This window comes from Euleptes europaea, chromosome 10 (genome assembly GCF_029931775.1).
Source record: "Euleptes europaea isolate rEulEur1 chromosome 10, rEulEur1.hap1, whole genome shotgun sequence".
Lineage (NCBI taxonomy): Eukaryota > Metazoa > Chordata > Lepidosauria > Squamata > Sphaerodactylidae > Euleptes > Euleptes europaea.
This window is the reverse complement of record NC_079321.1, coordinates 38,621,282-38,646,239: the sequence shown is the minus strand read 5'-3', so window position 1 is coordinate 38,646,239 and position 24,958 is coordinate 38,621,282. Positions and strand designations below refer to the sequence as shown.

General features: G+C 42.8%; 1 protein-coding gene across 1 annotated transcript in view; it reads right to left on the bottom strand.

The window, feature by feature from the left end:
- MCPH1 (microcephalin 1) overlaps nucleotides 1-24,958 on the bottom strand; it is a 118,845-nt gene that overhangs the window by 74,257 nt on the left and 19,630 nt on the right. The window contains exons 10-13 of the mRNA XM_056856256.1: nucleotides 9,763-9,875; nucleotides 7,758-7,795; nucleotides 6,969-7,131; nucleotides 275-352 (exon numbers count right to left, since the gene is read on the bottom strand). Coding sequence (XP_056712234.1) covers nucleotides 275-352; nucleotides 6,969-7,131; nucleotides 7,758-7,795; nucleotides 9,763-9,875 — 392 coding nt within the window. The remainder of the gene's footprint in view (nucleotides 1-274; nucleotides 353-6,968; nucleotides 7,132-7,757; nucleotides 7,796-9,762; nucleotides 9,876-24,958) is intronic.

Sequence of the window (24,958 nt, the reverse complement as noted above, 5' to 3'; positions counted from 1 at the left end):
GTATTTTCTAGCTGAATTAGGTACCAGTTCAGTTCAGTTTTTATTAAGGCCCACAGGCCATTCAGAAGTAGAAAAAAGAATCGCTACCAATTGAAAATTGGTAGATTGAAAATTTCCATATTCCTTTACCAAGAAGCATTTGTTCAGGAAAGAAAACACAAAGCCCCCCCCCTTTCACATCACATTTGATCGCCTCAGCAAACACATCAATATTATCAAAGTTAATCTGTTCAAAAAGATGACAAATTTCACAAGCAATCCTTGTGTTACTTACAGGAGCTGCAGGGAAATCCAATGAAAGTTCATATGGTTCTTCTGAAATCCAATGGCCATATTCCAAAGACCACAATACCTACAAAGTGAAGGAAATCACATTATAATTTATAGTAGCATTCAGTGGCAATATAGAAGCCTCTTTGAATACTTAACTAAAATAAATTGCAAATTGAACAGGCAGCTCTACTCCCCTCCTTTCAGGAATGCAATGATCTAAATATGTCATTGCAGATAAAACATTATTTTATTTCATTATTTATTTCAGTCAACGTAAAGGATGCTCTGAAGTGAAATATTACTGCCCAACAGTAAAAAATAGAAGACTTAAAAACAGAGTAAAAATCCTTGACTATTATGAAGGCTTCAAAGTCTATGCCCAAGATCCAAAGAACTAACTTGGACATGCCCAAGAGCTTGGGCTACCCATGGGATTCCCCCCCCCCCGTTTGAACTGTCAATATCTGAATCACATTGCACACATTGGTTTTGAAGATCTCTATGCAGGTTTACAGCATTGCAAGGGAACTACTTAAAAAACAGCCCTGGAGAATTTGGAAGTCGTTCTGTGGTTCCTTGGAAATGGCCATACACCATCCTACAACATAATGCACAAACTGATGACCCCCCCCCCCACAAATAGTTGTTCTATTCTTGTTGAAGCAGACATACAGTTACACACTGTAAATACCATTCTGTGAGACCAGAGAATGTACAAACCAATGTTTACTATTCTCACACCTGCCAACAAGGGAGGAGTACAAAACAGGAGTACAAAATTTCGAGGTCCCAGATCATCTGTGGTACTGAGGCACCAGTAAAGATGTTGCTAGGGAACAGTAGAATTTTGTCTGTTCTAATCCAACATGCTATGTGTGCTTCTAAACAACAGGCAAGAGCCAGAAGGATCTTTATCTGAGGACTCATGGTGGCTCTCAAGAGCCCTGACCACTGTTCAAAATTAGCTCATGCAGGGAACTGCCAATCCTGTCAGGAATTTCCCCCCCAAAAAACAAAGTACAGCTGTCACCTAGTATTCTGCCTCAGTATTGGATTACACCTAGGGTTGCCAACATCCAGGTAGTATTGTAGGAAATAAGGTTACTTTTGGACAATTTGTTAATTATATTTTTGAAAGACTGTGGTTGGAAACTGTCGGATTTTTGCTAACCTCCAGATAGTAGCTGGAGATCTCCTTTTATTACAACTGATCTCCACCCTGTAGAGATCACGTCACCTGGAGAAAATGGCCACTTTGGCAATTGGACTCTATGGCATTGAAGTCCCCTCCCCAAACCCTGCCCTCCTCAGGCTCCACCCCCAAAATCTCCAGGTATTTCCCAACCCGGAGCTGGCAACACTAATTACACTTCACACTATCCTGGAACTTCGTTTTTTATTTCATTTAGCATTTGGAAAATCTTTTTAACTGCTACCACACACTAGTACAGTGATGGCGAACCTTTTAGAGACCGAGTGCCCAAACTGCAACCCAAAACCCACTTATTTACCGCCAAGTGCCAACACGGAAATTTAACCTGAATACTGAGGTTTTAGTTTAGAAAAAACAACTCATACATTCACATATTTTGTCTTAAAAGAAAAACACAATAACAGAGCTTTCAATGATACAAACAACTTTTTATTGAAAGGTAAAAGTTTGCATTTGGCATGCATCTCTCCAGGACTCGTCCTCTGCTCAGCCACCGGACAGTATTGTACATAAGTAAACAATGGGAGAGGGAGGGGCGTGGCAAGGCACTCAGCCACAGCCTCCCCCCTTCCAGGTAGAGAGCGCAGGGCAGAGCCGGAGAGCACAGCCCTAGGCAGATGCGACGGCTCCGTGCATGCCCACAGAGAGGGCTCGGCGTGCCGGCTTCAGCACGCATGCCATACGTTCGCCAACATGGCACTAGTATGTATACTGAAATGGAGTGTGCAAATTGATTGGGTCTCCTTGCACAAACATGCCCTTTTTTTCTGCAGTTAACTTGTTTGCAGTTCCGATAGCTAGTAGCTATTAAATTACATTATATCATACACCCATTTGTATCTCTTTACAGAACTGAATCGCTTAGTGATATGCAACATTAGATATAGGCGAAGCTAAGGGACAGACAGCAAACTCATAGCCATTCATTATTTCACTTAGATGTGTAGTCAGCAGCTGGGATGCTCATAACAATAATTTAACATGACCAATCCCGGAAGGACTATTACAAAGGGATTTTAACAAAAGATCAAAACAACAGCAGTTTACAACTGTTCAATGACTTTTTTCACAGGAACAATATGATATCCTCTACAGTAACCTGCTTAAATGTGTCATTTCCTCTACTAGTCTCTGTTTAAAATAAGGGGGGGGGGGGAAATCCCTAGGATTCGGTCATTTATACTTTTTCTTGATAAAATACTTAACCCCTTGATTAGGCAAACAACATAAGAACATTGCTAATAATACTAAATGATTTGCCAGTGCCTCCAGATTCATATGAATCCTTACCATTTCCTAAACTCTGAGATGGGTTAATGGTCCAGAGGCTTTCATGGTCAGATAAAGGACTAAAATAATCTGAATTAAAATCCTGACATAGTAAATGGCCTTTCTAATATTTGAACAAAAAAAAAAGATATTGGAATGTATAAGTAGCTTATATTGCCACATAAACTTTCCACAGAACTAACATCCAAGGAAAGGAAGTATTAGTAGCAGCACCTTGGTAGGGTTGAAAAGCAATCAGGGAAAAATTAGCCTGTGGATACCCAAAAACACGTTAACCTAAAATAGTCAAAATCTTCAAATAGCGAGTTACAGAAAAATGGCAATTGTTACCAAACGGGTTGCCAATCTCCCGGACTGGTCCTGACAACCCCAACAGATACGTGCCTCTGCCTTTCCTGATCTGACGGCAAGCCCGAGCCGCCACGGAAAGAACTCCTTGTCATCCCGCGAAACCGGCAGTCAAGGAACAAGCGGCCAGGTCAACCCCTCCAGCAAGCAATAGGGAATCCATTTTCCTGTGCGCCACCGTTCCAGCAGAAGCCATCTCGCAGGGAGCTGTCAAGCACGTAATCATCGTCAGCACCCCCCCTCCCATTGCCTAATCTGCATGATTAATAGCCCATCAGAGACCATCAAGATACCAACGAAGGATCGTTCCTCTAGCTATGCAAAGTAACGCACCCCGGACACAGATATGCGCGTCTTTGTCTCTGATCGTTAATCCCAATTTTGGACTACTCCCGACCCTCCCAGAATTGCACAAATCAATGGAAATAGGATAGTTCACTCAATTGCCCAATTGCCTCACCCCGGCAGCCAACCATTAGTCTTTTGTCACCTTTTGTCACATGGGAACCACAAAGGGGTAATCCAATCACCTCGCCCCCGGAGAAAGGTATAACTAAGGTCTCCACAGTCCATATTTTACCTTAGGTCTTCCCCTTACATACTTGCTGTCACTCTGTCGGAGTAAGCAAAAATGCTCGAACATGCAGGGGACCCCCCCTGCCCCCTTTTTATTCCTCATAGCCTACAGAACTCAGGACAACTCCGCTCCAGGACAGGTGCAGTATTTCCCATCATCGTGGGCCTGCCACATTGGCAAATGTCTCTAAAGCTACTACTTTATTCCTAGGCTCTGTATGTTGGTGTGTGTATGATATTCGAGTGCTTGTGCACATTCTACTAATAAGTAAACCTTTGAAACTAAATCCATTGCCTCGGCTTTATTCTTTGAATCACGGTTTGGACTCCCGTAGACACAGGCTAGATCCTGCAGGTTATGCCCATAGCCGGTTGTTGAATGCTAATTTCCCCATATAAATATTCATAACCGAGCAATTTGGCTAACACAGTTGAATGTATTAATTAATATACAGTTATAGGCAACACCTTTCTCAGATGTGTTTGCAGTTTAGGAGCATTGGGAAAAAAATTATTTCTTTGAATAGTTACAGAAAATATGATCCATCTGTTACCCAAATCCCCTGGCATTAAACTATTTCCTGTTTCTGCAGCTGTACTTGATTTCTTCCCACTCCTGGGATATTGGAACATGAACGTTGGCTTTTAATCTGTTTCTGTTAAAATCTGTGTGTACAGAGGGAACACCAGCTCACTAGTCACTTGAATGCCTGCACTGTTGTTTCCTTACATTATTAAGAAATAATAAGGGGGGTGGGCTTTCCTATTATTTCTGGAGTTAAAAAATCGTTTTCCTATCCTGGAAAGTATAACAACATACTGCAATTGATTCATATGTAGCTGACTGAAAATCTAAATTAACAAGGCATGCAGTCTCATGATTTAAATATGTATGAGCAAGTTCAGGGAGTCATGAGGAGAGGAAGGGTCAGGGCCTAAACTAAAAGATATACAGCAAAAAAACAAAAACAAAACCTTAGTGTTGTAATTGAGCGTACCACACATATGAAATCAATCACCACAATAGTTCTATATAGTGACTCCATGTTATAAAACTAGCTGTGCCATTCAGATACGCCATTGCTTTTATGCCAAAACAATAACTCAGTTGTTGGCTGTTCAATGCAACTATAGCTGTTCTGTTTTTTGGCCTTTAAAGATAATCATGGCAAGAATATTTTTTCCTGTTGATGCTCAGCCTCTATTCTAAGTTCCCTGAAGGTTTTCATGAAATATATCCATGCCTTATAGTTAGACACTTTCTTATTTGCTCCTTATACATTTAATTATTTAAAACATTTTTATGCTGCCTCTCCACCTGATCAGGGTCCACATTTCAGCAATTAAAATACATTTTAAATTATAAAGCAATTCAATTAAAAACACATAATTATGTCCATCCTGAATATTTCCTTCCTTACCTTGCTTGCAATTGCTACACTGTTATAGGGTTAGATACAGCTAGCCTTTTTGCCCAGTCTTACTCAATTCCCTTTTTACCACAGCCCCATCTCACATGACTGCTGTCAATGGAAGTTGCCAGCATAATTTTATTGGTGGTCAAAGTAACTCTGGCTAGGGTTGCCACGTACCCCCGGCAACTAGCGAGGGATGGGGGGGGGGGATGGGACTTACCAGCTGCAAAAAGAGGCCAGAGGGAGGCTGGCACTGATGTGCCAACGTCACTTTCAGAAGTGACATCATCATGTCGCTGACACTCCCGGGGATGCGCTGGTATTTGGACAAAAACTCTGGTAGAAGCTCTTTTTACCAGAGAGTTTTGCCCAAATACCAGAGCATCCTTGTGTTTGTCGGTGACGCCACTTCCAGAAGTGGCATAATCACGCCAGCGCACTGACATCAGCCTCCCTCTGCAGCTGGTAAATTGCCCCGCCAGCCAGCTGAATGGTGCTGGAGGGTGGGGGCTTGAAGCTTGGGCACACCAACAAAAACAGGGGGGTGAGGACCTGGAGGGGCATAGCAGCACATGCTCCATGATGTCACTTCCAGGGAAACCTGGAAGAAACATCATGTCGCCATAGGAACCAACAAAAATTGTATGGTAAAATCATATTGTTTCTGGCAATTCCTAGAACGACATGACTTTCCCCAATTTTTCTTCCACTGCCTTTTAGATCCATGGCAGGCAACAACAGCTGCTGGCAGAAGGTCTAACAACTCTAGTCACAGCTGCTGCTTGTCTCTCATTCTGGGGAGTAGGCTTAGTGAGGCCTAGTGCTTCAGCAAGGCTGTCAGTCATAAGCACTCTGTTGCTGAATCCTCACTGCTGAAGCAGAAAGAGGAGCTCGCCTCAGTGAAGCCTTTGTCTGAAAACAGTGAGGGCTAAAGCCCTGCCATCTTCAGAAAAAGAAAAAGCTGTGAAAATACAATTAAATCTGGAGTATTTTTGCTCTGATAAAAGCAAGGGCGATGTCCTGCTATCCAGACAGTGCTGGACCAGGGATTGCTGAGGGGAGGCCCTTCCTCTGGAATCACCAAAAACCTAACAACCCTGTCTGTGACCAGAGGGGGAGTTCATACCATCCTAATTAGTTGAACCAGCACATCTGTGGGGAGGGGGATGAGGTCACTCTTCTCTCCTGAGAACATCATTCCAGCTCAAACTGGCTAAAACCATCTGGAGACTTCTCCATAGAGTCCACCTTGATTGGGAGTTGTGGGTCATCTGACCTGGGTTGTTTTCCATAAGTTTGGCTATGCCTTATGGTGGTCACTCTTTCTCTATGCTTCAATTTTAGCATGTCACTCTGTTGCTTGAAACAATATCTTTATAGCTATTAAGATCAGGAACTATGTAACACCATAGTAAGTATAATGCAGCCAGCTAGACTTTATTGTTTTCTTTGCTAGTTTGCCTATTTGACTATGTAACTTGCATTTTAATCTACTTTTGAATCTTTTTCTATTAATAAAACTTTTTTGAGCTTTAAGATTGTTGAGTTTACGGGCCTAATCTGGTGATTTGGTTACTGGTACATGACTGGGGCTCAGTCTTCATATTATGTTTTATGGATCTTTGAGTAATTTGCACTAACTCAGGCTATCCAGATCTAAAACCCTGAAATAGTTTACCCGCAACAAATTGCTGGTTTACTTCACACTAGAAAAATATCAATTTATTTATTTAAACATTTAGACTCTGCCTGATACATCCTACCTAAAATTGCTAGGGCAACTCAATCAGATGAGGGCCCATCCTGATAACAGGGGAAAAAAAGCATCTAGATGATCACCCACATTTACTTACCCATTCGTAACTGACAATCCAGCAACCTCGAGCAATTCCCAGAAGTACATTTAAGGTACGTCGGGGACTCCCTGCGACCACATGACTTGTATTTTCACACACTTCATTTGAAAACAGAAAGCCTCCCAACTTCTTTGCCACCTGAACAACCGCATTAGTCTGTCTTTAAAGAGAGACAAAAAAATCATCACAATACTAGTCCAATATATCCACATATATATATATATAATGAAAATTGGCTTTGAGAGTTGCTAATATGATCTTTTAAAAATAATAATAAAAGTTACCACTATATAGTCTATACCACAAAGCCTAAACAAAGGGTTGCCATGTTCTACTTCCCAACCAGATTTTGAAACTGTGTACTGGATCCAAAGATGTTGTTCCATCAGCATAATGATACTAACACTATTAGAGTAGCATTTCTACTGGTAGAGAAAGGGGGGGGGTCAGAGTTTTTTCAGTATCCCCCTCCCACCGCAGACTACCTCTCCCAACACTGTTGTGAGTTTCCTGACCAGTAAGAGCAACATTTCAGAGGGTTCAGCAAACTATAGGAGAGAAGGAAAGTCCTGTTCCACAAGTTTCATTGTTGTGGTTTGAAATGGGTTTCCAGTTCTGGTACTGAAAATACTAACCACAGCTTTGTAAGGCAGTCTTTACTAATTTCCAACTCTAGTCTAAACCATGAAGTTTGGAAGACTTGTCTTGACTGAGCCTGTTATATGATGAAGCATATTTAACCTCTAATTTTATACTGATAGAAAGTCACAAAAATTTAGTACTTACTCAGAACACATACTTGTCATGACCAATGTTCTCAATGGCTGAAATTATAAAGGAAGAACAACAAAGAAAAAATGAATATTCTGTTCCCTCGTAAAGTCAGTACAGTGACAAACTTCACATTAAATGTAAACTATATGAAGACTAAAACCTTTGCCTACAAGGCAAACTATCTATAAAAGTTTTAGGCAAAAGTTTTAGTCTATGAGTGGACAATAATGGGATTCATGAATAGTAGGTTTGCTGGCCTGGCACATTTATTACTGGGGAAGACATACATGCTTTTAAATGAATCTCCTGAATCAAAGAATCTCCTGAAACTTGGTGATCCTCTGAAACACAGCCAATGTTGCACCAAACGGCTACAGCTGGAAGGAAAAATCAGAACCTGCTCTATATGTACATGCAACATGCTCTTGGGATTCCAGGCTCTATACCCAGTTTGTTTGTTTTAAGATAGCTATAGGCGTGAAAATACACAATCATATGCTGTTCACATCTTGAGTAAGAGCTTTAAAAAAAAAAATACACACACCCAATTTCCAGAATAAAGCCTGCTAATCATAACATATACCTAGGTGGTAAAAGAAATATCAGGATAGCTCATAATTTTAGTTAAAGCAAATTTCATTTACTAACGCTAACAACTTACTGCCCTGATATTTCCCTTTCAAGTACTCCTTTCCTTAAGCAGGTCTTCAGGATTACTATAGCATATCATACCAGGCCATTTTAACGTACTGCAGAAATATGGAGAAAAATTAAAAGTGACCAAACTTTACCAAAAGAATGCCAATGTTAAGAAAATTAGAACAATGTTTGCTCTTAGCTGTCCTAATAAGCCCTGTTATGGATTCTCATCTCCAGTTAGGTGCAGGACCAGGCTGGACACTAAGTTTTCCCCAGAACCCATTCCATATGACAACTACTACTGTGCCACTTCTCAGCCACATTTCAACCATTAGTGCCAAAAGAGTAATAAAGATGGTCATTGTTTGGCACAGGAGAAAACAAGGCTACCAGAGATCTAGTAATATTTTTTAGAAATATCAGCTGTCTGAGCAAGAGATTTAAATATCTTATTTCATTGTGTGTGTGTAAAGTGCCTTCAAGTCGCAGCCGACTTATGGTGACCCCTTTTGGGGTTTTCATGGCAAGAGACTAACAGAGGTGGTTTGCCAGTGCCTTCCTCTGCACAGCAACCCTGGTATTCCTTGGTGGTCTCCCATCCAAATACTAACCAGGGCTGACCCTGCTTAGCTTCTGAGATCTGATGAGATCAGGCTAGCCTGGGCTATCCAGGTCAGGGCCTTATTTCATTAGCTTTTGCAAAAATATTGGCTTATAAGTAAAACAAGGTTTTTTTAAGTGTCCAGTTAGGAAATCTGTTTAAAATCATGGCTTTATATTGATAGCTTCTTTTAAGACTAGAAGACAATCCAGTCTATAAGTACAACTCCCTTTGTATTTAGAGTTGGCCCATGCACTAAAATTGGACTACCAAAGCTTTTCTGCCTTGTTTCTAGAACAGGCCCCATTTCCAAAGATCCACCCCCTCCACACATCCTTTTTACATCTTCAAAAGCTGGATAATCAACCCATGTAATGGGGTGTGGGCTCAGGCTGCGGCCCCTGTTCTCAGCCTTCATTATGGACATGAAGGTTGGAACAGAACCTAAATGTGTATGGTTTTCCCCATACAACCAGGCACTCTTCAACGACAGGTGAATGGCTGGAACCAATATTGCTGGGCTGCCAGCTTTTGCTTAATTGAAAATATAGCTCCCTGTTAAAGATGAATTGTTGACTGCTGCTATAAAACACACCTTGATATTCAAGTTATATAATAGTCAAAGCTTCTTTTTAAAAATAAATAAAATCTGGGAACAATACTAACAGTAAATATTGACCCTCATTCAACTACATGTGCTTTCCATACACCTGCTCAAGAGTGCAGGCCCCTAGCTGAATCAGGGTCAGTCTGGATATTTTGACTAGCTAGGCTCACCTTTTTGATTCTTCCAGTGGTTTTTAATTTCTCATTAGGTTCATGCACTTGATTATGAAAAACTTCCAATGAGCCATCTTTGTCATCACACATGCAAAATTTGTTTTCATCGCCTAGAAACCAAGTTCGTTCAGAGTTAATTTGGAACACACAAAAAATTAAATGGAACATGGCAGAACATTTCTACAAGAATATAATCAGATATTTACCAGTATTCCAGGATTTTGTACCATATTTTTACACTTATTTGTTGAGGGTTATTTGGTTGTTATAAACCGTGTGGAGATCTGTAATAAACTTTATTATGATTTTTACCTTATTTATAGTCCGCCTTTTTTTCTGGGACTCAAGGTAGATTACAGAGTGAGTCAATCAACAGGATGCAACATTCTATAAATAATGCAATAAGATTAGGGTTGTAGAACCAACCAGAAATCTAACAAGCAAAATGAAGCAAAGCCTTAACATGAAATTAAAGTATTAACATGAAATTAAATTATGCAAAAATTACAAAGTAAGATCCTACTTACAGCAACCTATACATTATTATATAGACCAGTCCTTAATAATTTAGTGAATCATTTTGTACAGTGTAACCTTATTGCCTGCACAGAAAAGCCTTCTTGAATAATTCAGTTTTGCAGTTTGTGGAAAGCTAATGGGAACCTTCCTGACCTCCTCAGGCAAACCATTCCACACATGTATGGGCAGTCGTTGATTTTGCTCATTTGCAGGTTGGCACCTGCAGAAGGCCCTGCTCAGATGAGTGAAGTTGTCATGGCAGTGCATAGGGAGAGGGGCAATCTCACAGATCTGAGTGTCCAAGACCATGAAGAGCTTTGTATTGGACAGCCAATACCTTAAAATAGAGCCTGGTAACTGATGGGCAGCCAGCAGAGTGACTGCAGAATGGGAGTAATATGTGTGTTCCATCTAGCTCCCAATAATAGCCGAGCTGCAGCATTCTGTACCAACTGGAGTTTCCAAATCGATTTTGAGGGGAGGCCAATATGCAGTGTGTTACCGTAGTCTAGTCCTGACGTTGCTGTAGCATGGATCCAGGTGGCCAGATCAGCTGTATCGCGTTAAGGGGCCATCTTACAGGCTACACTGAATTGGAAGAAAGCCTTTTTTTGCAGCTGCGTTAACTTGCTTCTCCAGCATTAACGTTGGGTCTACAATAAACCCAAGGCTCTTAACTGAGCCAGTAACAGTCAGCTGAACTCCTTCAAAAGTGAGGAGCATAAGGTCTTTCATGATCTCTGTCTTTCCCACCAGCATTAACTCTGTCTTTTCAGGGTTTAGTTTCAGTTTGTTCACTCATAGCCAACTGCATCACCAGGAGTTTTGGATAAGGATATACAGAACTGGGTGTCATCCACATATTGATAGCCAACCCCAAAGCTACACATTATTTGACCTAAGGGCTTTACACAGAGATTGAAAGGCATGGGGGATAGAATTGCAGCCTGTGGAATTCCACAGAATAGGTCCCACACTGACCCTAACTGGTTTCCTTTGAGTCCAAACCATCAGGAATGATTTAAACCATTTAACACGCATCCCATAATACCTACTTCTGTCTCCAAGCCCCTCAACAAGATAGTATGATCTACTGTATCAAGGGCTGCAGATAAGTTTAATAAGAGCAACAAAGAGGCATGGCCTGCATCTACACTCAGACAGAGGTCATCAGCTGAAGTAAAAACTGTCTCTGTCCCACAGCCTGTACTGAAGACAGACTGAAAAGTATCTAGAGCGGATGAGTTATCCAAGAAGACTTGGAGTTGGTCTGCTACTGCTCTCTCACTTTGCCCAGAAAAGAGAACAGGCAATAATTGACCACATCATTTTTCTATAGGAATTGTTTTTTGAAGTAGCAGACGAATAACCACTTCTTTGAGTGATTGAGGGAAGGTGCCCTGAGTTGGTGAGGGTTTGTTGCTATGGGAGAGCCAGTGTGGTATAGTGGTTAAGAGTGATAGTTTGGAGTGGTGGACTCTAATCTGGAGAACCAGGTTTGATTCCCACTCCTCCACATGAGCGGCGGACACTAATCTGATGAAGTGGGTTGGTTTCCCCACTCCTACACATGAGCCAGGTGGGTGACCTTGGGCTAGTCACAGGTCTCTTCAAGCTCTCTCAGCCTCACCTACCTCATAGGGCATCTGTTGTGGGGAGGGGAGGGGAAGGGAACATGATTGTAAGTCAGTTTGATTCTTTCTTAAGTGGTAGAGAAAGTCAGCATATAAAACCCAACTCTCCTTTTCTTCCTGACATGATTTTAGCAGTCAGGATGGGCAAGGATCCAAAGTACAAGTAGCGGCCTTCACCAGTCCCAGGGTCTTGTCAGGCTCCATCATGGAAACTGGGTCAAAATGTTCCATATATAGCGTATTAGGTCTTTCTTCTAGTGTGCCTATGCTACAACTGACATCCAGATCAAGCGGTATTCTTAACATTTTATCAGCAAAAAAGCTTGGCAAAATTATTGTAATTGTTTCTGCCTGAGACAATAAAGGCTAAGATTTTGGCACCAGAAAATTGGGATGGTTGCAAACTCACAGAAAACCCCAAAGGAATTTTCTCCTTTAAAATGTATACACATTTTACTGCATCCAATGGTTCTCTCCCTTCCACTAAGTGAAGAATCTTCCATTTGAATAAAACTAGCTCTTTCCACCAATAGCAGGGGTCTTTTCCAATGGCAGATTCTTCCTTTAGCCAAAAGGATATCATTTGATCCCACCCATGGTGTAATAAATCTTTTTTGGATGAAGGGATTTTAAACATTATATTAAATTCCTTGTGGGAAATTCTCAAAAAGCAAAGTTTAGATCGATCTGAATAAATTTGGTCTGCACTGCATGTTAAAATAAGGCACTCAGCCTAACCTACTACACGTAGCAAGGTATAAGCAAAGTAAATAATAAACCTTTAATATAAATGTTAGCAATTACATAGTTCTATCTAAAAAAGGTCTGAAACAGTTATTCAATAATACGTGTGTCTATTTTAAATAAAGTATTGCTTTTTACCTTCAAATATGTTCATTATTTGTGATAGGATTAAAAATATTCCATACAGAGATTGACAATGGGAAAAACTCCAAATTTCCCACATGTCTATAAACAACTCGCAGGTTTCTCAATATAAAACTCTGGGACTGAGAAAGTCTGATGACTAACTCACCTCCCTAGAGAACTGTCATCTTTCAATATAAACCGCAATGACAACCAATAAAAAATATGCACTCCCACTGTCTGCACTCTAACCAAAAACAAAGCTTTATTTTCTCTGCTATCCAACTTTCTTTCATAACTATTGTAAGATAACATAATTATGCCACTGAAATTTCTTTCAAGCAGCTTGGATCTGTCATCTTTTTTTTTTTTTTTTGTTACAACTCTGTAAGAAGCTGGATCACAAAGATGGGACACGGAATGGTAAAACACCTTGTATGAAAATGAATTTTTCTTGTTTTCAACCTATAATTTCACATTGTCAAAGAGGCAAACCACTTGTTTTAATTGGATAGTGAATTATCCCTTTAGCTGTGGTACATTGAAAATAAGTAAAAATTCAGTTATATGCAGTTCTCTTTTTTTGTTTGTTCCTTAGATTCTGGCCTCAGATGCAGATGGATTTTCAAGCCTTGCTAATACATATACACTGCACCTTCTAGCAGCTGTGAAATGCTGGCTGAAATGTTTATGATTTTCTACCCAGTGGTTATAAGAAATCATCTCAAACATAACTGAATTTCCAGAGGTCCATAAAAACAATCTCAAGAGGTTGAAGTGGTAACCATAAATTCTGGCAACCAGCAGGAAAAGCTTCTGGTATGTATTATAGGAATGAGTTTTTTTAAGCTGCATGTGAGTAAAGTGTCTTCAACACAGTTGATTTATGGCAACCCCGTAGGGCAGGGGTGTCGAACTCATTTGTTACAAGGGCCGGATATGATATAAATGTCACTTGGTTGGGCTGGGCCATGTGTACCATAAAATTTAATGCCAGGTACCGGAGATACAAACTTTATAGAAAACACAGGCAAAGCCAATTAATGATACTGTTTACTCGATTTTTTATTTAAAATACAAACATGCTTTAAAAAGTAACACTCTTACAGAATTTTCTTTTATTTAACAGTCTTTGATCATTGACACTTCAGAACTGGAGGTGTGGCTGCCCGCAGCAGGCTCGCCAGACAGATCAGGTGTGGTGGGGGAGGCGGCTGCCTCTACTGGCAAGCCCACTGCAGACTCGTCAGCCCAGACTGGGACTGAAGGGGTGGCTGCTTTGAGTGCCCACAGTGCACTCGCCAGCCCAGATCGGAAGTGGGTGATGGCTGCCACAGCTTACTCGTGGGCTGGATAAGAGCTCTCAAGGGGCCGAATCTGGCCATATGTTTGACACCCTTGCCATAGGGTTTTCAAGGCAAGAAGCATTCAGAAGTGGTTTGCCATTGCCTTCCTCTGTATAGCAACCATGGAATTTCTCAGTGGCCTCCCATCCAAATACTAACTAGGGCAGACCCTGCTTAGCTTCCAAGATCTGACAAATTGGGCCAGCTACTGGCAGCATTTCCTCTGCACAATGCCTTACAGGATAGCAAGTATTACTGCAGCATAATACTTCACTTTTGTTGAATGGCTCCCTGGCTGCTAGATTCCCAGTCACAATTAGCAGATCCCTGTATTTTCATTCCCTAAGTACCATTTAGCAAGTTATCGTGAACATTTCTATAGCTTGCAACCCTGTAAGGGAAGGGAAATAAGGGACCTTAATAGGGACACAGATTCTATTGGTTGGCAATGAAATGGCATTTAAAAAATGTAGGATCACTACTTAAATTTTGAAGCAGGCTTAGAGGTAGCCTTGCCAGGGTAAATAACTTTTTTTAAAAAAAATTAAAAAATCAATTTTTTAAAATTTAAATCAGATTTTTAAATTTAAATCGGCTTTTAAAAAATGAAATGCTTTTTGAGGGAAAATCTATCTAAAGATAGTTTTCTATTTAAGATACATTAAAGTCCAAAGGTTATTTATCTTGAAATAAGGATTAGTTTTTAATTATGCAGTATGAGGCTGTATATTCATGCAATGTTTAATTTTTTTGGTAAATGAATTCTATTAAACTATTCACAATGTTATGCTCTTCCTGAGGTTTCTGTAAGATTATTTTGGGCAGTTTTTCTATGAAGAAGTTATTATTACAGATGCTTGGTTTTGCAGTTCTCAAAACTGTGAATTTGTGTCTGCAGAGATAACATGCCTCTTCTTCACAGCAAAAATGTTATAAAATAAGAATACAGAGTTGATAAAAAGACCTTAATCCCAGGACTCCTTTAACTCTTATGTGTTAGGTTTAAAGAAATTTAATGAATAGAAGATTGCTTGGAGTGGAATAGAATTGTACAAGGAGCTAAATGTGAGGAGGGAAGGGCAAATAGTAAAAATGAAAGTGAAACCTTTTGAGCAGAATTCTCTACAAGTCTAGGGATCTTTGTGTGTATAGCCTGAAGTTTATCATATTATTCTCTCCCTGGAGGAGAAAACCTATAATGGCAGCAGGCCAGATAAGAGACCCAGTTTGGGAATATTTTAATGAAGTTTCTCTTACCTATGGGCAAGGCATGCATGCATGCAAAATAATACTGCAACAAAGAAATGCAAGGCCTGGTGGCCCAAATGAAACAACATCAGTGCTGCAGAAACCCATGATTTAAATCAAGTCTTACGGACTAGTGATTTAAATCAAAATCCACCCTGATCCTTGGTGAAATCCAGAAGGAGTTTTCCTTTCTGCCCCAGCTACCGTAGAAAAATAGGGGAACAACAGATCTGACAAGCAGCTATAGTCAAAATGAAATTGCTGGAGTGTCTATAATTGCCTAAGTTAATGCTTCTGTGGGAAAGAACTGTGAAGTAAACGTTTCCCATGTTATCTGGAGTTTGTGACGCTTCCAAAGCAGTACAAAAATGCAGCATGCTTTAAAAGCAGGCTCCTGCGAGGTAACATTCAAAAGGGAATGCCCAAGTAACAAAGATATTTGTACTTATTAGGATTTAAGAAACAGCAGTGGTTTCCCATAACACTATTTTCTTTAGTGGAAACCTAAGAGAGACATTTAACCTGAGTTGGAAAGCTGTAACTAATCTGCAATGCACTTTTGGCTTTCAAACCACAAGAAAACAAATCTACACTAGTCAAATGATGATAGAAAAATGTCTCCGTGTAAATGCTCACAAAATCTGGTCTTATTTCTCCAAAATGTTCCAAATAATGAACTAAGGACAGCAATCTTGAGAATCTCAGCTGCTTACAGGATCTAAGGTTCAAATAATAGAGCTAAGCAGCAGGTACTGCTGTCATCTCTGCTTTACAATCATTGAAGCTCTCAGCTAATGAAATAGTTGATGAATAGTAGTTTAGGAAAGAAATTTATGTAGGACAACAAGACACTGCTGTAAGTAAAATAGTAAACCTCAATATGAAAGTGGCACAATCTCTCTTGACACAAGTTGCTGCCAAATTACTGCTATATAAAGCCAAATCTATTATACCAAAGAAGATGAAGTAATTTGTAAAACATGACAGACAAAATAAACAGAAACCACAATATTGTTTTATATGTCAGTTTTTCCCTTCATCAAATAATTCTGAGATTGAAAAATGAATATGAGCACACATATTATAATATGTACATAACAAAGGCTAATTTTTAAGAACTCAAGAGTCACGCTATCATAACCTATCAATAGTCACTCTATGATAGAAAACTGTGCTGTTTAAAGCAAAATACATCAAATATAAACTGAAAAGGTAGAATAACTGAATCTACATTCAGTTTCATACAAATACAAAATATACATTCCACAGATGAAATAATGTTCTGTGCAATAAGTCAGCTTATAAAAGCCAGACAACCCATAAAAGTAGCATCAGAATCAAGGGCAGCAAGATTGCGATAAAAAGATAGTTAAAGTGGGGCAAACGAGGCTGAGAAATGTGAAACACTTAAGGCTAGAAAATAACTTGAATGGTGGCTCAATAAGCATGATCCTCAGTCAGTGAATATCAGCAGCATTTTTAAGGTTCCAATCTTATGTACGCTTATTTAGAAAAATGTCTTATTGAACAAATTGAAGCCCCTTAGTAAATTTACAGAAGACTAGGGTATAAGAGAGAGAAGCAGCAAATTAGGTCCTCTCTGCCAGACAGATTGCTTTATCAGGTTTATTAAATAAAAAACAGTTGCACTTACCTGTAACTGTTGTTCATCAAGGACTTCTGCACAGGCACACATGGGAATTGAGCTTGTGCAGGCGAGCCACAGAGAAAAAAAATCTAGCAAGCTTCTGGAAAGATCTGTCATTAAGGAACGTTCCCCCTCCCCTCCGTCTTGCACCACAGCCCACGGCTCTTCCCACTCAAATGGGCACATGACAGGCAGGGGAGCACTCTTCCCTCAGTTCTCCCCTCGCTGCTGTGGAGAAATCTGCATCCACAGCAGCCCACAGTGGGGAAGGAGGGAGGGATGTATGCCTGCACAGACAACCACTTGATGAACAACAGTTACAGGTAAGTGCAACCCTGTTTTCACCTTTGTGGCTTCTGTGCAGTCCCATGTGGGAAAGTAGCAAGCTCATTTACCGAGGAGGAGGGTGTGTGGCTGCTCAATGAAATGATTGCAGAACTGCTCTCCCCACAGCCGTCTCAGCTTCTGTGTCAATGTCCATGGAGTAATGTCTCATGAACGTTAACGGGGATGACTAAGTCGCTGCCTTACATTTGTCACGTATGTCAATTTTAGAGCTGAAAGCAGCAGAAGACTGTGCCCTTGTAGAATGGGCTTTCACTGGGAATGGGCAGTCAACATTGGCCAACTCATAGGCTAGTTTAATAGCCGACGACACCCATCTGGACAAGGACTGCGATGGACAAGGACTTCACCTTTTTGTGCTCCTCTAAAACAAATAGAGAGGTTCTTCATGAAATTTTGTGTTCTGTTCAAATAAAACAAGAGAGCCCTTCTCACATCTAGAGCACGCAACGACCTCTCCTCCTGTGAGTGTGGGTTAGAGTAAAAGACAGGCAGTCCTATGTCTTGAAACATGTGGAATTTAGAGACCACCTTGGGAAGGAAGCGCAGGCTTGGTCAAAGAACCACTCTATCATTGTGAAATTTAGTGAAAGGTGGGTCATGACGAAGTGCTCTAAGGTCACTGACCCTATGTACTGAAGCGATTGCTACCGGAAAGGCAGTTTTATAAGACAGCAGAGCTAAGCTGCAGGTAGCCAAAGGTTCAAATGGCCTGTGCATTAATCGAGTCAGGACCAAGGACAAGCTCCTCTGAGGCACTGGTTCTTTAACAGGTGGAAAGATATTGCTTAGCCCTTTCAAGAACCTTTTGCAGTGATGGTTGGAAAATAACGAGGCATAGTCTGATCCAACATGAAAAGCAGAAATAGCTGCTTGATGCACTTTAATGGAGGATTTGATAAACCAGCATCCTTCGAAAGCAAGAAATAATCAAACAGCTGAGGAAGCGGACAATACTCTGAGCGCATCCCTCTCTTTGAAAACTATACAGAAAAATGGTGCAACTTTGCATTATAGGATCTTCTGGTGGAAGGCTTATGAGAAGCCAGCAATATATTAGCTACTTTGTCACACCAATTATTTATTGAGAGATCAGCTAGGCAGTTAAAGTAGTATGTGGATGTAGTGATGGTGCACTGGGCCTATTGAAAGCAAATAATTGCGGTCTGGGGGGGTGGAACCTTTCACCAGGTTCCAAAGTACTGCTGTCACACCATCATCCCTCATTTTACCTATCACTTTGTTTAGGAGTGGGAGGGGGGAATGCATATATCATCTGGCCCCGCCAGCTGAACTGAACCGCATCCCCTATGGAACCCATATTCCAGGCTGCACTGGAACAGAGGGTCTGACATTTGGTGTTGCCGAGGCAAACAAATCTATGGTGGGACATCCCAGCTCGCTCTGATGTGTCCTCCCTCCACGGCAGCAGACAGAGAAGAAAGAGAAGAGCACTCCCTCCCGCCCCTCCATCACATGCCCATTTGGGCAGGAACAGCCGTTGGCTTCAGTACAAGACAGAGGGGAGGGGGGCTTGTTCCTCAACAACAGATCTTTCCAGAAGCTTGCTAGGTTTTTTCTCTGTGGTTGGCTTTAATTCTGAGCGCGGTTCCCATGTAGGACTGCACAGAAGCCACAAAGATGAACCTTTCTTTCCTTCCATTTAGTTTCTTCATCTCCCTTGAATATGTTTTATTTAATACTGTGTGAGGGAGGGGATCTGGTTCTGCAGCCTTACATTTTTTCATGGCACTTATTAAAATAGTACTGATTAAAAAAAATTAAGCCTGCTTCAGCTTGATGCCTCCTTGCCTTCCCCTATCCTCAGAGACTTCCCAGCAGCACTAGGAACACAAAGAGAGCAAAGAGGGTTGAATAAGCCATTCAGCCCTTGGCTGCCAAGCAGTGTTTGCCTTGCAAATTGTCAACCAGGGAGCACTTGCTCTGGCTTTCACTGCTGAAAATGCTCAGTGAGCAAGAAAAACAGTGTTGCTCTTACCTGTAACTGTTGTTCGTTGAATGGTCTTCTGTACAGGCACACATGGGACTGCGCTTGCGCAGGCCAGCCACGGAGAAGATTTCCAAGTTTCCAGAAGAGTTACCTACCTAGGAGTGCTCCCCTCCCCTTAACAGCTTTTCCCGCCCAGCGGTTATGTGGGGTGGGGAGCACTCTTCCCTCAGTTCTCCGTTTGCTGCCGCGGGGAGTGTACACTCTTTTACAGTGACAGCCCACTGCAGGGAAGGAGGGAGGGATGTGTGCCTGCACAGAAGACGATTCAACGAACAACAGTAACAGGTAAGAGCAACACTGTTTTTCGTTTTCATGGCTTCTGTGCAGTCCCACGTGGCAGAATAGCAAGCTTACCAGTAAAGGAGGCGGGAGTGAGATGTTCAACAAAATAACTTGTTTAATACTGCTCTTCCCACAGCTGCCTCGGATCTTGAGTCAACATCGACAGCGTAGTGCCGGATGAAGGTGACCGGTGTAGACCATGTTGCTGCTCTGCAGATCTCCTGAATACTAAGGATAGAGGAGAACACCGCCAAAGCAGCTATTGCTCTAGTGGAGTGAGCATGGACATGAAGAGGACACTCTACTCCAGCAGAGGCATAAGCCAGTCTGATCGCTGAGACCACCCAACGGGACAGTGACTGCGTGGAGACCACTTTCCCCTGTTGGGACCTTTAAAACAAATAGAGGTTATTATCAGTTCTAAACAATTTCGTTCTTCCCAAATAAAACAATAGAGCCCTGCGGACATTCAGAGTGTGCAGCTGTTTATCAGCAGGTGACTACGGGTTAGGGAAAAATATTGGTAACACTATATCCTGCGATAAATGAAACTTAGAGACAACTTCAGGTAAATAGGACAAACTGGGTCTTAGTACCACCCTGTTCGGGAAAAATCTGGTGAATGGAGGGATCACACTGGAGGGACCTGAGGTCACTCACCCTTCTTGCCGATGTTATGGCAACTAGGAATGCCGTCTTATAAGACAAGAAGGCCAGGTCACATGAAGCCATTGGCTCAAAAGGCTTAGACATTAAATGAGCCAGTACTAGTGAAAGGCTCCACTGATGTAAGGGGGCTCGCACAGGTGGATACATATTGGCTAGGCCGTTCAAGAATTTCTTACAAAGTTTATTTGAAAAGAGGGAAGAATTTATTCCATCATGGAATGCTGATATTGCTGCCAGGTGCACTTTGACAGAAGAATTGGAAAGATTGCCATCCTTTAGGGATAGCAAATAATCAAAAATCACAGGTAAGGGACATTGCTGGGGTACCACTCCCTTGGGTAATGCCCACTTAACAAACCTATCCCATTTGAGGCTGTATGACCGTCTGGTAGATGGTTTTCGTGACTCCAACAAAACCTGCACTACTCTATCAGGCCACTTAGTCACCATGTGACCCTCCAAGCTGCTAGATGGAGAGCTTGAGAGTTGTGATGGAGGACAGGTCCCCTGTGGAGAAGGGATAGTGACTCTGGGAGGCTGATGTAATGCCCCAGAGACATCATCCAAAGAACCAGGAACCACGGTCTCTTCGGCCAAAAAGGTACTACTATTATTATGTTTGCTGTCTAATAACACCTTTCCCAACACTCTGGTGATGAGAGGGATGGGAGGAAATGCATACAGCAGTGGACCTGACCATGTCAGTTGGAAGGCGTCTCCTAGAGACGCTGCATCGCCCCCCGCCCTGGAGCAGAATTGGGCACACTTTGTGAGCCAAGGCGAATAGATCCACGCTTGGCCACCCCCAAAGATTGAAAACAAGGTGGATAAATGAGTTGTGGAGGGACCATTTGTGATCTGTTGAAGTGTCCCTGCTGAGGGTCTACTGCACAATTTGACAGGCCAGCCACATGGATAGTAGTAATGGAGACCCGGTGCTCGATAGCCCAGTTCCAGATGCGAACAGCCTTGTCGCATAGAGCAAGGGAGTTGGTGCCCCCTTGCTTGTTGATGTAATACTTCGCCGTCACATTATCTGTCGCAATCAGAACTGACTTGTTCTTGAGGATATCTGCAAAGGAAACAAGTGCATTTCTAATTGCCGTCATCTCTAGGACATTGATATGGAGGGATGATTGAGCTTGTGACCACCTGCCCTTTGATTCCAAAGGGCCACAGTGGGCCCCCCAACCCCCCAGCGAGGCTCAGTATATATTTGCAGATCTTGGGAGCGAGCCCCAAAGGGGACTCCTGCCAGAAGATTGGGTTCCTGAGCCCACCACCCGAGACCTAATAATGGTTCTCGGGATAGAAAGTCTTTTCCATGTGAAAAGCTCTAAGGAACCAGTTTTGTAAAGGCCTCATCCGAAGCCTAGCATAGGGGACCACCGCCGTGGTGGAAGACATGAGCCCTAGCAGCTTCTGTATAGTGACTGCTCTCTGAAAACATTGAGTTTTTGAATGGCTCTATCCCTAGTGATGGGCAAAAAAGCAGCACCTCTGTTAGCATCCAGAACTGCACCAATGAAGTCAACCAATCTAGCTGGAGATAACCTGGATTTTACAGTTAACCACAAGGCCCAACTCCTCAAGGGTATGTGTGACCAGATTTATGGTGTGTGCAAGGTCCTGTTCCGATTGCCCCACTAATAGCCAGTCATCCAAGTAGGGGAAAATGGTACAGCCTTCCAAGGCCAAAAACCCCACGACCTCAGAGACCACCTTGGTGAAGACTCTAGGTGCTGTAGCCAGACCGAAGGACAGCACATTGAACTCTTATACTGTATTATGACGTGAAACATAAAAACTTCCTGCAGTCCTTGTGGATTGCCACATGGAAGTAAGCGTCCTTCAGGTCCAAGACCGAGAACCACATTTGTCCTGTCAAGAGTGGTAGGAGATCCTGAAGGGACAACATCCTAATTTTTTTCACATGAATAAATTTGTTCAGGTCTCGGATATGCCGTACCCCGCCACCCTTCTTGTCTATGAGGAAGTACTTACAATAAAAACCTAATTGAGAGTTGCTGGGCGGAACAACCGATATGGCTCCCTTCTGTAGCAGATTCTGAATTTCTGAGACAAGCTCAGCAGGTTCAGGTGTCCTTTGTAAAGGGGGAAAAACAATCAGGAACTGAGAGGAATTCAATGTAATAACCCTCACGAACTATATTCAAGACCCATGAGTCGGAGGAAACGTAAAGCCATTTAGTGAAGAAAAAAAAAACAGTCTATCCAGGAACATGTGAACAACATTAACAGAACTTAGTCATGCGGAACCCTTCTTGGTTCCCTGATCATTAGGGGAATATCCTCCTCTTCCTCTTACCCCTTGGGGTGAATCATTTCCCTTGGCTGGGGTAGGAATAGGGACGGGACTGAGCCTGTTGGTAGCCCCATGAATTTCCCCTGTAGGGCCTGTACTGTTGATATCCTTGCCTCTGATAGGGCCTGGATTTGAAGGACAGTGCAGACTGCTGAATTATCCCCAGGGATTTAGCCGTAGCCTTTTGTTTCCTAAGGTTATGCAGGGTTTCATCCGTCTGTTCAAAGAACAGTGCCTTGGTGTCAAAGCGGAGATCTTCCACCCTTGCTTTGACATCAGCTGGGAGTGAGGAGAAGTGAAGCCACGAATGCCTCCTAAGAGCAATACTAGTAGCCATGGCTCTTCCCGAGCAATCCACTATGTGGCGAGATGCCGCAAGCTGGTGTTTCCCTAGTCTTTGGCCCTCCAACTGTAGGACCTTGAGAAGGGTCTTCTTTTCCTCTGGGAGGAACTCCAATAACGCAGAAGTTCTATACCACAGGGCCATTTGGTAGCGGCCCATTAGGGCCCCAGAATTTGAGATGCGTACCCCCAGGGCAGCCGAACAGTACACCTTTCTCCCTAGGCCATCTAGTTTTCGTCCTTCCTTGTCTAAAGGAGACGAGCGTACCCCTGATTTGTACTTGGCCGACAGCACTTCAGTGACAACTGAGTTAGCCTGAGGATGCATGAAAAGAAAATCGCAGCCATCCTCCGCTACCTTATATAAATTTTCTATTTTTTAAATAGAAACCATGACCGAAGCTGGCCTCTGCCAGCCAACCATGATGACATCTCTGATGCCCTACAGGAGCGGGAGTTTAGGGGGACCAGAATCAGGGCTATACAAAACGCCCATGATAGGGTCAGCTGGTCTCAGATCTGACTGGACCACCTCAATTTTAAGCGACTTAGCCATCTGGATAAGCTGCTCAGAGAACAGTTTCAGGTCCTCTGTGGGTGACACTGGCGTGGGGTCCCCCACAGCGTCATCTGGCAAGGGGAAGGAGGTGTCCTCCGAACCCAGCTCCGAGGTCAGCTCGCCCTCTTCTTCAGTCTCCGGCGACACTTGCCTAGAAAGAGGCGTCGACAGAGCCGACATCTATGTCGATGGGAGGGGTTAAGCGTGGCAAGGTTGCGTTGCTTCTCCATCCCCATGGCATCAAGGAACCGGCTTAGAAGGTAGCGCGGTCTCTTCATGGTGCCAAACTTGCTCTACATCGGATCGCTTAGGTTGGGCTCTCGGCACCACGTACGGAGTCGACTGGCTAGGCCAGCTATGGCAGCGGGGATCGACGTTGTGGGGATTGTAGTCAGCAAAGTCGTACCCCGAGTAGAATGGAGGAGGATAACACCCGTAAGGCATCCAGGGTTGCTGGAGATACTGGGGTCTGCGGGATAGCATAGGTCCCGCAGAGGTCCCTTCGTCTCCAGACGAAATGATCTTGGGGATATCGATTTCTTCCTCGTTTGAGGATGAAAATTCTACCTCGACCCCAGATGGAGAAGGGGTTCGAGGGCGCCCCAAGGCAGGTACATCCGTACTCTGCAGGCGAATGGTCTTTCGACCTCTGTCCAGCTCCGTCAACGTCAAGGTAACCAGCAGTTTGGTTGGAGACGGAGACCTCCGTCTAGGGGAGCCTGCCCCTTGTCTAGACGGGGCACGGTGTCGAGGTGAAGGAGCCTTCCTCGGCTCCAAGGACGGATCCGAAGGCCCTGGGGACGGCAAACGGCGTCAAAGAGGTGTCGGCACCGACTGTGTCGATCGTTCCTCCGCCTGACCTCCTGAAGACTTTCCTCGAGATCTCGGGGATAAGGACCTCTTGGACTTTTGTTTATGCTTCTTTGAGGGGGGTTCAGACGCAGCCCTCTGGACCTTCAGAGGCTCCTGCAACCCCCTCAGTGTTGGAGAAGAGAGAGGTTTGGGAACCCTCAGGGGCTGCCTTATCTCCTGCCTTCTCAGGACAAAGAGATACTTCATAAAGAGCTGCCTTAAGTTTTTTAGCCCTATCCTTACGACATTTACAAGTGAAGCGGGCACAAGTTGGAAGCAACAACATGCCCCTCACCAAAACATAGAAGCAATCGGCATGGTCATCCGCTGTGTCCATCTTCATACCACAACTATGGCATTTTTTAAACAGGGCCATGGCTTTTTCTCTCTCTCTCTTTAGACAAAGAATAAAGGAACCGACCGTGAAAAACGAGTGCCGACCTGAAGAGATTGTTCTGAGGAAATCACGGTAAGTGTGGAAACTTGTGCGTTCTCTCCTCAGCAGCAGAACGAGAACCGAGGGAAGAGTGCTCCCCCCGTCACAT